At 49.1% G+C, this 17,709-nt stretch overlaps 1 protein-coding gene across 9 annotated transcripts in view; it reads left to right on the forward strand.

Annotated features, from left to right (window-relative positions):
* Positions 1 to 17,709, forward strand: part of LOC118506709 (F-actin-monooxygenase Mical) — a 67,760-nt gene that overhangs the window by 45,645 nt on the left and 4,406 nt on the right. For 7 of the 9 annotated variants that reach the window (XM_036044204.1, XM_036044224.1, XM_036044233.1 and 4 more), the window contains 2 exons: positions 30 to 145; positions 527 to 7,848. In XM_036044204.1, the coding sequence (XP_035900097.1) occupies positions 30 to 145; positions 527 to 7,192 (6,782 nt within the window). In that variant the 3' untranslated portion in view covers positions 7,193 to 7,848. Of the gene's footprint in view, positions 1 to 29; positions 146 to 526; positions 7,849 to 8,735; positions 13,566 to 13,753; positions 13,787 to 15,593; positions 15,829 to 15,904; positions 15,993 to 16,071; positions 16,380 to 16,471; positions 16,684 to 17,709 lie in introns of those variants that run through there. The other 2 variants (XM_036044271.1, XM_036044280.1) reach the window with 2 other exon arrangements.

Consider the following 17,709-nt stretch of genomic DNA (forward strand, 5'->3'; position numbering starts at 1 on the left):
TACGCTCTCGTTTGTCTCTTTTCCACTAGATGATGATGCGGACTCGCAAACGGAAGGCGAAGAGCTAGCACGTGCACGGGAGATGCGCCGACAGGAAGTGAAGCTGATGCCACCGCCAACACTTCCAACCGACACCGAAACTGAGGTAAGAGCGAATCGTCCCGGGAAGCGATGCTGCAGGTGGTTGCTGTTTCCGTCGGTTGTTTTTTGAATTTTCCCTTTCCCCAGCACATCGTAGCAGGACGTGTTTTGTTTTTTTCTTTTCCCGACTCTTGGGTGATATTTTTGCCATTCCAAACACCCTCCCCCCCCACACCCTGTTTGCTGGGAATGCTTGCCTGTTCCTCCGTGTAGGTGATCGCAGGACTAGAGACGAGTATTACAATGTTTTTCTTTTCGTTTTTCTTTACCACACACTTCACCGTGTTAAACATACGCCATGATGATAACTTCACCCGAACCCACGCTACCACGGCGTGCGTTCACACCATTCATCCATTACCATACTGATCATGTTCTTGTCCAGGTCGTCACGATGCAGAAGGTTAGCGCGGGTGTTATCGGTGACACACCGAAGAGTGTGCCCCCGGCGCCGGGCCAAGCGCCGCAAGAAAGTGCTGAGGATCGTGCCATTAAGGAGCGTATGCTTCAGAAGCTGAGCGTGCGCGAACAGTGGCTGCACGCGCAAGGTGGTTCCTCTCCGGAACGGTGCGACACGAAATTGGCACCGGCAGGGGCAACAGCAACAACCGGTGGTGATATGGGCAAAGTCAAAAGTACCTCGTTCTTCGGTGGGCTCATGAACAGTTTATCCACACTGATCAAACCGAAATCACAGAACTCACCACCAGCAAGCACACCATCCCCACCACCACCAACACAGAAAGTCGTGTCTCAACAAGTGTCACCTTTGCTTGTTTCACCATCATTATCATTGCCCGTAGCACAGCAGTCGGCAGTAAAGGCAGGTTCCGCACCTACACCTACAGCAATCACCACAAACACTGGTACCGCTAACTACCAAGCTGCTGTTCCACCGTCTCCCAAACCTTCACTGAAGAGCGATAAGATCGTACCGCCGTCGCCGGTGTCGTCGGTCAAAGGTTCCAAAACCATACCACCATCACCGACACCATCACTGAAGAAGCATCGCAAGCACGCGAAATCGGATGCCTCGCCGTCACGCAATAGTGAGCGAGAATTTGAACGGCTGGTTCAGGATGCTTCCTCGCACCAGCTGTCCTCCTCACCTCGCAGTCAGCGTTCCGGTTCGGTGGCTAGCACCACCAGCCGTTCTAGTAGCCGGCACCGTGCAACACCGACCAAGGATACGCGCGACGAAGCGGACGAGTTCCTTGCCCAGATTAAGCAGGAACAGCTGGAAGCGGAAAAGCGCTCCAAAAAGCAAGAGGCGAAGAAGTTCAAGAGCAACATGCAATCGATTCGGTCAGCCGTCGACGGTGGTCCGAAGGTGGTTGGAGTTAAAAGCGAACAGGATGTGGCGAAGTTCTTTGCCGAAAATCAGAAGGCTCACGCAAGCAAGAAACCGAAACAACTGCCGAACAAGGACGTCACTGCACTGCAGGCGAACAGTTTGGCACGCTATTTCCCCGGTAGCTCCGGTGCAAAAGGTACCACTAGCGCCACCGGTACACCATCGTCGGTGTCTAGTGTGGAAGGATCACCAGCATTGGGTCGCAAGAAGGCGAGTGAGGTAGATCTGCTAAAGTATTTCGGAGCTACTGGTAAGTCGAATGCATCGTCCTCTACACCACCCTCGTCGGTAGTGTCGCCTGTGATGTCACGCAACAGCAGCATTGAATCACCAGGACCGATTCGCAAAACGAGTACCAGCGCGGCCTTAAATCCCAAACCGCCCGTTGTACCCTTGCCGCCGAAGAAAAATATTCTTGCCTTCCAACCGATCAGGAAATCAAAGACGGAAGCTACGCTGCAACCGGCCGAGCCGAAGAAAAATGTCCTCGCTTTCCAGCCGAAGGCTATCCAACCTAAAGCTACCCCCATACCGAAACCTGCTGGGTCTCCAAAAATGGGAGCAAAGAAGATTGCCGCTCCATCCACAAGTCCGAAGAAGATGGCGTTAATCGATCCAGACGAGCAATTGTTTGAAGATCTACTGCAGGATGTAAACGATGAGTTGGTTGACACATTCGATGCCATAGTGGAAGAATCGAGATCAAACAAATCAAGTCCGAAGGGGACGAGAAAGAACAAAGCCGCCACTGCTAATGCAACTCGCAAGGGATCGCCCAAGAAAACGAAGAAACAAAATGGCGGAGGATGTACCTCTGATGAGCAGAAACCAACCACCGTAATGGGACACCCTGTACCGAAAATGACCATTAAAAGGCCCCCGTTTAAGATAACGATGCCGGTTAAGATGCAAGAAACGCTAGAGGAAATATACCTCGCAAGTCTATCCAAGCTCGATACACGCTCATCTTCGCTTATTGATTTAACGAACCTCTCAGCTTCGACGGAGACGGTGGACGCATCTGGTAGTAGCAACACCGTACCGATCGCGTCCACACAGCTAGGTAAAGTTTTGGAAGAGCCTGAGGGAGACACGGTGCAAAAGTCGAGCTCGCCCACGGCGAGCTCCTTTGCCACTGGGTCCCGCAATGGCGACAGCGTTGAACTTACTTTGCAGCCCTTTCAGGCCCCCCAGCAACCGAAGCAGCAAACTCCGAAAGCACCATCCACCCGGCAAGCGAAAGACTCGAAAGCGACGTCGATACCGTCAGCGAAGACCACGAGGCAGGAGAACAACACCATGCCGACGCCGGCGGTACCAGTGTCCAAAACGACGACGACGACGAGGCAGCAAGCGATGAATGGTCCAGCGGACACAGCAGCAAATCTGAAGGCTGGCAGCCAGGCGAGCTTGTCATCCTCAATTCAAGCTGCACCGCCATCGACTGGAACACCGACTGCGTCGAGGAAAGTTATCTCTAGCGTGCAGATTTCGCTAAAACAATCAACAGCGTCCGCTACTACTCCACCGGAACCGATCATTAAACAGCGTGACAGTGCACTAACCAACGATACGCCGAAGCCGGCTGCTGTTACGAAACTTCCTGTCGCGAAGCCAATACAAAGTGAGCCTAAGTCTGCATCGCCCAAGAAAACAGTTTCTGTCTCGATTACGAATGTGAAAAAGAGTGAAGAATCCCTTACGGCTGCTAAATCTGCGTTCGCGCCCGTGTCGAAGGATCCGCTGTCTCAAAAATCTATCTCGATGCTTGAGCTGCACCGTACTCCAACAGTGACCAAACAGGACAGGAGCTTGGAAACGTCCACCATTGTTTGCAATGGGCTTGCTACCCCGACCATGAAGAGAAAACCACAGCCAGTGGGGCAGAGGGATGCGAGCAAATCAACAGCAAGCATCATTGCGCCTGAGCAAGCCTCTTCTCCTGATGTGAAGCATCTGAAGACTGAGCGAAAGGATGGAAACAAACCAACTAAACCACAAGTACAGTCTACATCAACACCTCAAGAGCCTCAAAAGATTCAGCAAAGTGTGGAAGTTGTCACAGATAAGAATGCTACAGAAGCAACAGGTAGCACCAAGCCTATGCCACCACACACCCGCTCGCGTACACTCTCATCCGATGAGCAGTGCTTTGAAGAGCTTCGTAAAAAGCATGAAGCTATATTTGCGAACCAAGAGATCGTCAAACCACTTGCTACACAACCGGACATAACAATTCCGAAAACGTTGTCGGACGTTCGCAGCTCGCTGCTAGCTGCTCAACAACCCGTCGCTACCGTTTCTCCAGCTGCGTTGGAGTTGGACGAACGTATCGATCCCCATTATCGGGAGGGTATCAATCAGCTGATGATGGAACTGATGCCGGGTGTTGCGCTGGATGACGATGTGCCAATACCGAAGCAACGTCAGAAATCCTCTTTCCACAAAGAGCTGCAGAAGCTGCAGCGTGCCAACTCGAGCGCGGTGGTAGGTCCCACGGCCGTAGAGGTAAAACCAAAGCCTGCTGATACCACCGAATACAAGATGGAGGTGATCCGTGCGGCAAACACGACGAAGCCTACCACCACCGGATCGATGGAAAAACGACAGGGAAGTGAAGAAAAGATGCAGATACGTCTAGAGCGCTCGACGCAGATAAAGGAACAGTACGTGAAAAAATCCAACGTGGTATTGCCTACCGTTGTGCCATCGTCTAGCTCTACTGGTGCTGGTAAAAAACAAACCTTTGTAATGCCAAACGTACCCACTGATATTGATAAACATCGGGGTATACTCAGTCGGGATGCGGTGCCGAGCAAGAAACAGGATATTGAAGACTTTGACGATTTGTTGGATAAGATTGACGTTGATACTGCAGCGACTGTGGATATTGATTTGGACGAGCTCCTGTCGGACACCGACGATGTGCCGAAAAAGAATGTCGCTAAGGTTGCAGCTTCTCGCGAAATCAACAACCCAGAAGTAACAGCAGTGAAGAAACAGGAGCAATCTAAAGTGGAATCGAAGAAGTATGGAGGAGTTAATAAGACTGTGGAATCTACTGCTTCTAAGGCACCAGTGAGCAATGTCAATGCGAACAGTGGTGTGAAGACAGAAAGGAAAACAGAAGCATCAGCAGCGAATCAACTTGGCCAAACTAAAATGGAAGCGAAGGCATATGAAGGAGGACACAATAAGATGTCGACTCTTGCTAAAGAACCCGCGGGCAATGTTAAAACGAACAGTTCTGCCACAAACCCTATCTCTGAAGCAATGTTGAGCGAAACCATCGCACAGCTAACAGAGAAAATGAATCAATCACGCATCAGCGTTGCGACGAAACCCGCTTCTCCACGCAAGCAGGAGGACCTGTCCAAGGATGCGTTTACGAAGCTGTTCGACAATACTGATTCGTCTCAAACGGACTTGGATTTGTTCGAGGAGCTGTGCAAGAAGGAAGACCCAGAACCGAAACAAAATCGATCCGATTTGGTCGATAGTTCAACTATTGCTCGGCGAGGATCACCTACCGCTGCTGTCATGCCCGATGTGATTAGCTCCACCAAGAAACCGTCTTCTATCGGTGAACCGAAGGCGATGAAAATTCTCGAGTGTATGGACTCACTTAAGCAAGGTACCGCAGCGATGAAGGTGGATAGTGTTCTTCCATCAGTTCCGTTGGTGCCGCCTCCGCAAGCGATTCAAGTTTACACGCTTCACACGGCTAGAAGCGGCTCACAGGAAGCGGAGAAGGACACTCAACCCCAACCTTCGACTCAGGGTATGTCGGGCGATTATGCACATATCCTCAAGGATATAACGTCTGGGTTGGTGGGTGCAGACTTTGCCGCACCGGTTGTATATGAACCACCGGTGCGTGAGGAACAACCAGCACCCCGTAAAGAACGGCCCGATTTTAAGGCTTACAAGCAGCTGCTGGAAGAGAAATCGTCCCGCGAAGAACCGATCCCGACGAGCAGCACCAGTGCAGCGGTGATTGAACCACAGCCGCAACGTCCACTTCGCCGGCAGAAGAAATTCGATCGTACTGACACTACCTCACCGGTGCGCGCGTTCGACAATTCGATCTGCATTGATCCGTGGCGGGCACGAAAATCTGCCAGCATCGAGAACATTGCCATCGAGCAGGTGTTTGTGAAGCAAAACGATGCAGTAGTGGACACGTTCTTTGTCGTGCCGGAAAACAGACAACAGTCCGTGCAACGGTCATCTAAATTACGTCGCTCGAAGTCATACGACCGGTTGGCAGTGCCGATGATGGGTGGCCAACGGCGAGGTTCGATCAAGCAGAAGCAATCGCTCGAAGAGTTGCGCGATTTTGGATACGACGTGGAACCTTCATCTCGATCACGCCATTTGGTCGATCCACGTCTGCGTCATATCGATCTCGATCTTGGTTCGGACGAGGAACTGGCAAGTCTTCGCGATCATCCTGCGAGACGCTGGCAGACGTCCGGTGCGAGCAAGTTCCGCAAGAACAAATCAATGACGGACGTAGCAACTGGGCGGTCCGCACGGGCAGCAAAGGATACGCGTGCTGTTGAGCCACCGAAGGTGGACATTGACCGCGAGTCACCCAGACCGCGCACAACGGACTTCTCCAAGTGGGAAGCAATTCTTGATAGAGGCGTCACATATTACGAGGGTGGTGCCAAACCGAAGCTGGACATTAAGAGCTTGGAGAAGCGCGTGGAAGATCTGGATGTGCGCCGTGCCCGCCCGTTGCGCCGGAAAGCGATCCCGAAAGATTACGATCCGGACGAGTACGTGCCACGAATCAATCGCCGCGGTGTGGATCTGTACGACTATCCCGATCCGACCCTGCCACGGGACTACGATCCGGAGGAGTACGTACCGAAACCGGCCCGCCATGCTCATGCGGTCCCATCGCCACCGGGTCAACCGCTGCCACGTTCGTACGATCCGGACGAGTACATCCCGAAGGCGAATAGACGCGAACAGGCATGCTACGAAGTTCCGGTCGCCATACAGCGTACCCCGGCGAAATACTTCAAGGAACCGTACTACCACCAGATGGAAGAAATGCCACCGGCACACTATCCAATCCCTGCCGAACGACCGCTCGGTCGATCGAAAACTACGGCACACGTGCCTATCACTAGTAGTGTAGCTGTGCCAATCTCTACAGCTGCTGGCAGGGGTGGAGTAGGATACGATCGTGAACCTCCGGCACGTGACATCGCTCGGTCGCAGTATTCGCGTCGGTATGATGCGGAGGACCGTCACATCGTCGACCGTAGTCACCGGTTGCACGAGAAGACGAACAAGTTCATACGCACACAATTGACGCGGAACGATCCGAACCCTTACATACGCGAAATGCTCGAGAACGACAGCGACGATGAGTACCATCTTCCGTCGGTCAGTGGTGCGGCCAGTTACCACCATCAACGGCCTGGATTGAGCACCTCCAGCAGTATGGCGTATGGGTCCGGTTCGACGTACGGTAGCTCGGGAGCAGCTGCCATGAGTCGCATCCAGACGAAGGCGATAACACAACCGTCACGCATGTTGCAATATGGTGGCCGCAAAGATTACCCTTCGACGACCATGTCCGGTAGTGGTGCTGGTCGTACCGGTGCTGGCAGCTCATATGACCATCGTCGTCGTGGTGGCGATACATCGCGCACTCGTGACAACTGCAATATTTCGTAACGTGTGGACCGATGCGAGTGCAGTGTACCGTCGTTCTCGAATGTCCTCCAATGTCCAGAAGTTAGAAAGTCTCCTCCACACTTCCTGTATACAACAATCTATTCGGACTTTTGATTAAAAATTCCAACACCCACATCTCAACACCACTGGGCATAACAACTTCTGTCAACACCTATAATTACCCTGTGACCGTGTGATCTCGCTCCCCTTCCCTTACATTCGATGTCATGATGAGCCACCGGTCTGTAATGTCGTCAACCATTCAACGTGTGTCGATCATGTATTTGTGTATGTCACCTGTCGTGCTCCAAACGCCATCCTCCACATCTGTGTTTTAAATCACCAACGCTATACTCTGTCACCACCAATATCACCAACTCTTTAACATCCCACCAACGGTTGCGTCCAATGTTGGCGTCTCGATTCGGCTACCAAACCTATGTCCACACCTGCTGTTACTGTTCCTGTGGGTACGATTTGATCGAATGTGCGCTGGCTAATATTCGGGATGGGCGACCGAAAGAGAGTGAGATCATCCCACACCAACGCGTCGCGCACCACGCACTGTGTTGCAAATCGTTTCCACCACACTGTTTCACCTCGCTGCTGGCACTAGGGGGAAAAAACTAGAAGAAAAATAAAAAACGAAAAAAAAAGTCGTCACAAGTGCAATATAAAATCTAAACTGCGCGTTACTGACGCGCAGATACCCCCCCGGAGGTAATACTCTTGTTGCTGTTTCGGTGTGACGATGTTAGTTGTGTTTATTTTTTGATTTATCGTTTTTGTTTTTGTTTCATTACATACTTGAGTTTATTGACTTTTTGCGCGATCATTCTGCTGTTTTTTTTCTTTTAATTAACTTTGTTTTGCGACTTGTGCGTTCTAATCAGTTCGTTTATAGTTTGCGTTTTATTTATTTTTTTGTTCATCAATGCTTTACTGTTATTTTACACGTTCTGTATATTTTTTTTTCTTGCAAGAACATCACTTCATTAAAAAGAAACTGCATTTTTTTAGAAGGACGCTTGATTTCCATAATCGCTACTGCTTCAGTTCAAGTTGGACTGCCAGATAAAAAAGGGCGGAAAAGCACAAAATAGAAACTTACGTTCTGAATGATCGGATGATAGCAAGGGGAAATGTTTTTCGATGCGATTAAATCGTACCCTTACAAATCCAATCCAACCGACCGTGCTTACGTTCCGTATTTTACTAACAGCAAATAATCAATGATACGGGAGCTGTGCCGTTGTTTTGCACGCTACTGTTGCGATCCTCAAACTCTGCAGACTAATGTTGTGCCCTAACTCGCAACCACGTATCGTACATATTGCTCCGGTTGCTGCTGCCGTGTGATGCGATACGTATTCGGGGGTCGTTACCAGCAAACGAACTCACAATAACCAGCTCAGAAACGCTAATGTGTCCGATGTGTTGTTACCTTAAACTTTATAAATGTTTTCTCGTACCGAGTTGACGTGTCGTTGACTGAGACGATAGTGTTAATGTTACGTTCTTTTTTTCCGTTTTACCTTTCCAGGGTGCTACCGATTCCGAGGTGAACTCAACGGAGATATCTACCGATTCGGAGTTTGACGATGAGCAGCCGCAGCGTGTTCCGCCTTCGTTCCATCTGGAGTTTAAACCCCTGGTGGAGGTTGATCCAACGATCAAGCTAGTCCAGAACCGTGCTCCACTGGCCGTTCCCCGGCCAGGCGATTACGTGCTCAGTAAGACTGCCAGCACGGAAGGAATTGCATCGAAGAAGAGTCTGGAGCTGAAGAAGAAATATCTGCTTGGCGAAGGTACGACCGGGCTCGGAATTCTAAAGTCTGGTTCTGCGTCGGCACTTGACTCGAAGTTCAAATCGTTCCACTCGAACATAACCGAGTGCCAGAAGTTGCTGAACCCGGCTGCCCAAATAAGTCCCACGATGCAGACGTTCCTGAAGAACAGTACGACGAACCCTCCGTCGGCTGGGGGCAATCGAACACGAGAAGAATCCTCTACCGTCCCAGCACCACCAACCCTTCCATCGGAGTCTGTTAACGATACGGAGAAGGAGAATGTGTACGAAGGCAAAAGGACCGGCACGGGCAATGTTAACGGTAGCAGTAGTGCATTGGCGTTGGGTGCTAACAAGCGTTCCTCGCTGGTAGAAACGATCAACACCACACTGGTCGAGAACAAGCTGAACGAGATCAAATCGAACGAAAGCTTCGCTGGGAAAGAAGAGCAGAAGTCGGAACAGCAGCAGCAGCCGACTGGTACCGATCAGCAACAGGCACGGTCACAAAACTCATCGCCTATTTCCAAGACGAAGCAACCACAGGCGGAACACGACGGTGTTGGCAATGGTCACATTGATCATACGGCTAAACTAAAGAACAGCCTCAACAACAACAACAATAACAATAAGCGCAACAATAACAACAACAACAACAATGGGGAGGAAGTGTTGGAAATTATCGATCTCGTTACGCCGGAGAAGGTGAACGATGCAACGCATCGTGACACTGCGGCAAACGAAACCGGTGGCCTAGTGGAGCACAAGTACATCACGAACCTGAAGCACACGTACATCGACCTAACGACTGATTCGCCCAACTGTGATCGTTCACTGGTGGAGACAACGCTCGACTTTAGCATTGCACCGTCGAAGCTCGGTAACGAGCGGCCGACGAATTCTTCGGCCGTGCCGGACATAATCAGCAACATTCGGATCGATAGTAATGAGAATAAAATCGAACAGCATGCAGCCAACACGAACGGTGTGGTGAAGCAGAAGCTGCTGGTGGGTAAAACATCCAATACGCCTCCCGAACAACAAGCGCAACAGCAGCAAGGAGAGGACGGATGTCACGAAACCACTCTGCAGGTACCGCTGGATGTGCCCTGGACGAAGGAGGAAGAGATTGAATCGGACAGCATTTCGGAATCTGGTTCGAATAGTAGCGAGATCAGTAGTTCAAGTAGCAGCAGCAGTAGCAGTAGTACCTCGAGCGTAGAGGACATTCCGCACTTCATACTCGATTCTACCACCAGCCCCGAGACGCAGAACGATGAGCGGTTTGTGCCACGGTTGGAAGTGCGCGATGCAACCGGCGAGTTGATGCAGATCGACAGCCTAATGATCATCGACGGGCGCTACATCGGCGATCCGGAGGATTTGAAGCTGATGGAGAAGCTACCACCGGACACGCAGATAGCGGCACAGATGCTACAGGCGGAGATCAATCAGGATAGCATTAATACGGTCCTTGAAGGTGAAAGTGCTCTACCGTCGTGTGGCGCGCCGGATGAGGAAGGGAAGCGAATGGATCAGCCCGACGAAAACACCGCGGTGCAAACGAAAAGTGATACGGAGGAAGGTGAATGTGCCAGCACGCCAACACCACTTCCGATGAAGGCGGACCCGGTTTCATCTCTCTCGAACTTTGTCTCGCAACGCAATCCCTGCTTTAAGTTTGATTCGCGTAATGAAAACAAAATCGATACGCTGAAAAATCTCCCATTCGTGCTCGATGCCGATCAGCGTACCTCCTTGCAGAAGTCGATGCATCTAAACCTCAACCCACACAATGCGCCCCCGGTGGACGTTGAAACGGACACGGAGCAAACGCCGATGGCTGGTGAGGTACCGGGTGGAACATTGCTTGCCTCACCGACGGTGCCCCCGTACACGAAGCGGGGTGCACCGGATGCGGACTCTGACTCGCAGGATGACACGGAAGTGACAACGCAGAACAATCTTACCGAAACGGAACTATCCGACTGGGCAGCGGATGACGCAGTGTCGGAGAACTTTGTCGATCTGGAATTTGCGCTCAACTCCAACAAAGGCACCATCAGGCGAAATCACAAACCAAAGCATCCGCGGCTGCAGCACAAAAAGCTACCGAGCAGCAGTAATGGTGGGGATGGAGCGGCGATGGTACGATCCGTACCGGCCTCTTACACAGCCGCCAGCATGCAGCCTCGCAATGGAATCACTGCCACCGAGGACGGCATTATACGAAACCTGGCGCTGGAAGATATCGAATTTATGGACACAGGGTCGGAGGAGGAAAGTTGTATCGAGACGTACTCCACCACGAATCGGATGATGCTGAAGAATCGAGGTTACATGGAAATCATGGACCCGACGGTAGAATCCAAACGTGCCGTATACCCTCCATTAAGTCACGCGTACGGCACGGGTCAGCCAAAGTTGGTGGAAGCGATCAACAATCAAATTGCTGGTCGGCCGCAGATGGACTACATCGAGCAGGGTTCGTATCTGCTCGCTAACGATGACGCGAAAACGCCCATGAACGAGGAACCGCTCGGGAAAATTACCTTTTCCACGCTCGCTAGTCAAAACATAAAGCTTGGCGAGCAGGTCTGCTCCGTCGAGTGTGCGCCCGATATCGAGGAGGATAGTCTGCTGTTGATAAGCTCCTCCCAGGGTACGGCCCCGGGTACGACAACGAACAGTACCGCGACAAACGACGAAAGTGACGCACTAACGATGGTAGTGGCAGCACCATCCACTGCCACCGGGCACGAACCAGATCCGGCGAACCCGAACGCCGGTAGCACCAGTGGTCGAGGTAGCGCTACTTCGTACAGCTCATCGCTTCACTGCGGTGGAGCGATTAACAGCAATGGCCATAGCAGTACTGCTGCTGATCGTACACCCGATCCGGAACTGGCAGCGAAATCCAACTCCCGCTCGCGAGACGAAAGCCCGGCGAGGAAAATTTCCGTCGAATCGCTATCCGGCAAACGGAGCAGCCTGGAGCGCAAGGACGTACGGAAGGATTCGCTCAAAGGCATCGAAGACATCGGGTACGAGAAGTACGTGAAGCGTTTGCAGCAAAAGATTCAACAGATCAGCAATGCGCGCGATTCGCTCGAGGTAAAGAAGGGTAAGCGAAAGTCTTCCAAGGGTGAGATGGTGCTGACGCTTTCGGAAGCGAACAGGGAAGGGATGGACGAGCAGGAGTGTGACGGTGCTGCGTCCGGTTCCACCGGGCAGCAGGCAGAGCTTTTTACGCCCGATCAGCAGCAGAAGCTGGGAACCGTTTCGTCCTCTGCCGTCCTCGAACCGGACACACCACAACCGAAGAGTGTGGAGAAAAAGATTGAAGAGATCACGAAAGAGCGCGTAAAGCAGAAGGATCTCATACATGATCTAGTCATGGATAAGCTGCAAACGAAGAAGCAGCTGAACGCGGAAAAGCGTCTCAACCGCAGCCGTAACCGTAGCAATGTCCTAGTCGGCCAGAGTAGTAATGGTGGTGCCAATGGTGCAGCGGTGGAATCCGTCGGCGATTCACCAACTGCGGCGACAGCCGCCAGCTTCCGGTCTGGAGGTGGGGCTTCGCTAAAGGAGTTGGAACGAACGCCACTACCGGTTAGCAATCAGAGTAACGTGTACAGTAGCGTTATGTCAATGCGCGCCTTGCCCTCCTCAGCAGTGCTGAGCAGCAGTGCCTGCGACGCGTTGAAGGAAAACATTGGCTTTGCGAATGGCAAATCAGCACCGCATCCTCACCCGGACCAGCTCTTGGCATCCGCGGCCTACCAGCAGCAGCTAATAACGCCCCGCAATGCGGCCGGTACGTTTGGCGACGGTGAGCAACCGCTAACTACGGAGCAGCTGCGCGAGGAGGCACGTTCACGGGCACGGCTAAAATCTAACCAGGATTTGGGTCTGTCGCCCGAAGATCGGTTACTGCTGTTGCGCAAAAAGTATCACATCACGATGCGCGGACTCACCGATGACGATGACGTGGACGCGATTGATCCGAACAAATCGGACGATGCGAAATGTAAGGATCAGGCGCGTACGAAGCTCATCACCTCCAAGAGCGTTAACGATGTATCGATGTTGAAGCAACAGCAGCAGCAGTCTCTATCCTCGCTGCATCACCATCACCATCACCACCATCATCATCACCAACCGGGACTGCTGGTAACGAGCACCAGCAGCATTGCAAAGGTGGACCCATCCGTGTCCGCTGGAGAACTACAGCACAGTACGCCGAAAAAGCTGACCGACTACATCTCCGACCCGAACCTGATGCATACGAGCACGATTGAGCAGGACACCGGTTCGGAGGTACGCTTGCGCACCCGTGGCAAACGGGGCAAGGATCGCGAACGGCGCAAAAGCATCATCGAGAAGGTATCGGAGTTTTTCAACGGTCGCAAAAAAACGGAAAATGGCGGCAGTAAGGAGTCGTCACCGACCAAGGATCGGCCAACACTGCTCACTGCCAACGGTGGTCCGTCTGATTCTGTACCCGGCGCTGGCTCATCCACTAGCGGTGGAGGAGGCTTCTTGCGGTTTAAAATCTCACCAAAGCTGAAGGACAAATCAAAGGTACGTTTGCGGGAGGTTTTGTCAGGGAATCCTTGGAGATGCGCGGGACACGAGACTGGTGATGGTGGTGATTGCCTTTCCACGGTGACGGTCAACGCTACAAAAAAGCTCATGCTCTCGCTTGATTGATTTAGTGACATATTTGTGATCATTTTCATTGTCTGCGTTTTGTTTCTCTTCTCCCACAGTCATGCTTTGATATGAGGAACATTAGTTGTGGTGTAAGCGCTTTTTTTAGTTTTGGGTTATTTTTTTTTGTTCGTTGCTTTGTTTGTTTGTTCGATTGTTGCTAGTTGTGCATTGTTTTAGGAGTATATTTAATGTTATTCACTTAGTTTCATTCTGCATTCTGGTTTTGATTGGATGTTTGAATTGCATGCTATATTGTGTTAATGTTTTTTCTTAGGTTAACAGCATGTTGTTTACTGAACACTCTATATTTTTTTTAGCTAAAACAGTTTTGTTTTCTGTTGTAAAAAGATTACCTTAAAATTACTTAAAGGAATTAGAAGTTCTAATGGTACAGGGGTTTTCAGTTGATAATATAAAAGCATCGATCTTTTTGGCTTCAGATGACAGGGGAAGCAATAACCTTTTATTGTGAAGTTACCAGATGATATTGTAATATTGTAGCCGATGATATTGTACACGGCCTGTCAGCACTCGTGTAAGTGCGTCACCTACCGTTTTTAGCGCAGGATGTAAGATTGTCACACGCTCTTGTTTTGAAGTTCTTTGTGTTTGGAAATCGAAAAAAAATATTGCTATTGAATATCAAAACACTGATTCCTGGCGTAAAATTACAATTCGTATACAACCGATTTTCTGCATTTACAGCTCAATTTTACAGCCCGCGTTTATACCTTTGAATTACGTTCCCCTACCCCATCGCTGACAGGTCGTGTACAATATATCATCGGCCTCGATTACAATATCATCTGGTAACTGCACAATAAATCCCCTGTCATATGAAGCCGTTCCCATGTCATCGAGCTTTTTACCATCTTCTTCTTCTTCTTCCTTGGCACAAAACCTCGAGAGGTTTCGGCCTGTCATTTCTGGCTTTCTGTGACTTAATTTTACCCGTAGTAAAGTAGTCAGCCTTACGTGCAGGGAGTCGGTCTGGATGGGATTTGAACCCCAGCCCTGCCCGTGTGAAGACCGGCGCCGCTGTCGCCTCGGCCACCGGATCGCCCCAATTTAATTTTTACCATTTTATGAAAATATTTTACAAAAAGGATCGAATCGTTTATATTATCAACAGAAAAACCCTGTAAAAAAATATATACAAAGAGTATACTTTCCAAATTGGCTTTCTTCAATATGTTTTCTTTCTATAGATCTTCTTTACTACAATTTAACTCAGTTGTCCGCCAACTCTTATAGAAGAATCGTTATAACCATGTGTATAATTTTGAATATATCACACTAAATGAGCACTTGTGCAATGTTGAATGTATTATAACAGTCAGATAAATATTTTTTTAGCAAGCGTAAAATACAAAAAATAATGTTAAAACCATTTAAATACTCAAACTCAAAATAGATAATATTTTCATACCCATAAACGCCACTTGATAATTTCTAAAGAAAATGTGCTAATGTGCTTAAAGCTTCTAAAAAAGATTTTCTACTTATCATTTAATTGAAACACAGGGTAAAAAAATGCTATAAATAAGCTTAAAATTTAATTTGCCCTTAATGTTGCCTTAATCTAACCCTTAAGTGCCAGTTATCGCATTACCAATACATTTTTATTTTCTAACGTAGATTTTACATATATTTTCTTGTTTTATTTTAGTTGTGTTGTTGCTCGACTAACTCACTTTGATGTACATATAAAATAGCCGGTTATCGCTAGCTAGTAAAACCACTCTTACACACGCACACACACACACACAAAGTAGAGAAGTAAAGTTAACCAAACAAGTTCGGTTTGAGTTCGGTTGTACACGTATCTGGTTCGAAAAAGGCGTACGAATCTTATTAATCCCTATTTTTCTCCCCGGTGCCAAACTGACTCGCCAGACAAAGGAGAGTTCCCCGTATGGAAGGTGCGCTTCGGACGATTGCCTGAACAGTAACGTACCGAATGGTTTGCCAACGACGACGGCCAACGTATCGCCCGTTGCAGCTGCTGGGGTCGATATGAATGCGGTCTATGTGCACCACAACAGCTACACACCGATCGGGCGTAAGGAAGCGGAAGAGCTGGAACCACCACCAATTCCACCGCTTCCGCTTAACTACGAGCGCTCGGATGGTAGGTAGAAGAGGGAAAATCCCATTCGTTTAAGATATTATGCAGAAAGTTAATTTAATTTTCAATTCATTTACAGACGAAGCGGGTGCCGCCAACGAATCGAAAAACGAAATGAAGAAAATACGTGCAATGTCCAAAACATCGAGGCAAGCGGAATTGAAAAGGTAGTGTGCTTAGCGGCATGACGAAAGTGGAACTCAGTACTAATTGCAAACTCCCCTTGCCCTCTTTACCCATCCACAGACTGAGAATTGCTCAAGAGATACAACGAGAACAGGAAGAAATAGACGTAAAGATCAAAGATCTGGAAACGCGCGGCGTAGAAATCGAGAAGGAGCTTCGGGGCGAGAGTGAAACTCTCAAGAAAGGCAACGCCACCAATCTGGGTGCTAACGACGACGGGCTGGTGAAGGAATGGTTAGAAATCATGAGCAGCATCACGCGGCTGAAGGTGCGGGACGACGAGCTCAGCATACGGCAGCAGGAGCTACAGCTCGAACATCGGCACGCGCAACTAAAGGAAGAGCTCAACATGCGGTTGTCATACGGTAGTAAGTACTCGGGCAGGCGCACGCTGCCATAGCGCCGGGGGAAGGAAATTTTGATTAATCACACCCTTTACGCTTTCCCTTCCATTGCGCAGAGCTTGATAAGAACTCTTCGGACGTTGCTGCCGAGGGTGCGATCCTGAACGAGATGCTTGAAATCGTGGCCAAACGGCAGGCGCTGCGGCCATCGCCCGATACGAAGGCGACGGCGGCCGCTGTCGCGGCGGTTGCTGCCGGTGCGACCCTATCATCCAAACCGAACGCACCGAACACCACCTTCACTGCCCGGATGCCTAAAGATACCGATGTAAGCATTAAAGCTTTATTTTCTTCCAAATTTTTCCCACTCCTCATTTGTGGCGTAATTTGCTGTGTGGCCTGTTGCTTAGTAGTAGTCGGATCCATCACCTTTACAAGCTAGTGCTATCCAACAGTACGAGAACGATGTACAGAGAATGGAGTAATGCGCATTTAGTCTTTAGTATTTAGTCAACGGTCATTGCACGATGCACAGTTTTCTTTTTTTGCTAACATGCACATGTAGATAAAAGCACAACCAGATCACCCTTTTCAATTGTAAAACCACGCACGGCTAAACACACACACACACTCACAAACAAAAACCAAATTATCACCTGCCTTTATTTCTTACACTGTACATTAGATACGCACGATCCGTGAAGTCATCTTACCGCTCGAATGTGGTATATTATTTAAATTATTCCGTTAGATTCAGTTTATTTTTCGTTTTTTTTTCTCGCACTAACCATGTAACAAAAGTTATTGTTTACGTACTTGAAAAAATATATATATTCTCTTTAATTAATAACAGCAATAATAATTTCGTTTTCTTTTATTTTAGATGTTTAAGTGTGTTTGTATTCGTACGCATGTTGCACAATTTTTGTTTTTATTTTAAACATTTTCTGCACTTTTTTTCCCTAGCGTTACACATTATTCAGACTGGAACATACACACATTTAACAAAACGAAACAAAGATAAATATATTTTTTAGTATTTGTAGCGTTAAAATACAGTGCCTAACAGCACAATAAGGCCACCAGTTTTTTTGAGAATTAATTTGAAGCCATAGGTAAATATGGCGTTTTGCAATGGTGTAGATAGTAAAAACAAAGGTTTTTTTCATAGTTTTTTGTAAATATATATATATTTTTACGCACACTAACAAATATTTTTTCATTGGTTTGAAAATTGCATCATGTAACACAACTAAAAGGCCACTTACGAAAATCCATCGTTTTCGAAATATTCGTAAAAAAATGAATGACGAAATGCTCCCATAGAAACAACAGGGGTTGAGCGCCCCATTTA

Source organism: Anopheles stephensi, chromosome X (genome assembly GCF_013141755.1).
Source record: "Anopheles stephensi strain Indian chromosome X, UCI_ANSTEP_V1.0, whole genome shotgun sequence".
Taxonomy (NCBI): domain Eukaryota; kingdom Metazoa; phylum Arthropoda; class Insecta; order Diptera; family Culicidae; genus Anopheles; species Anopheles stephensi.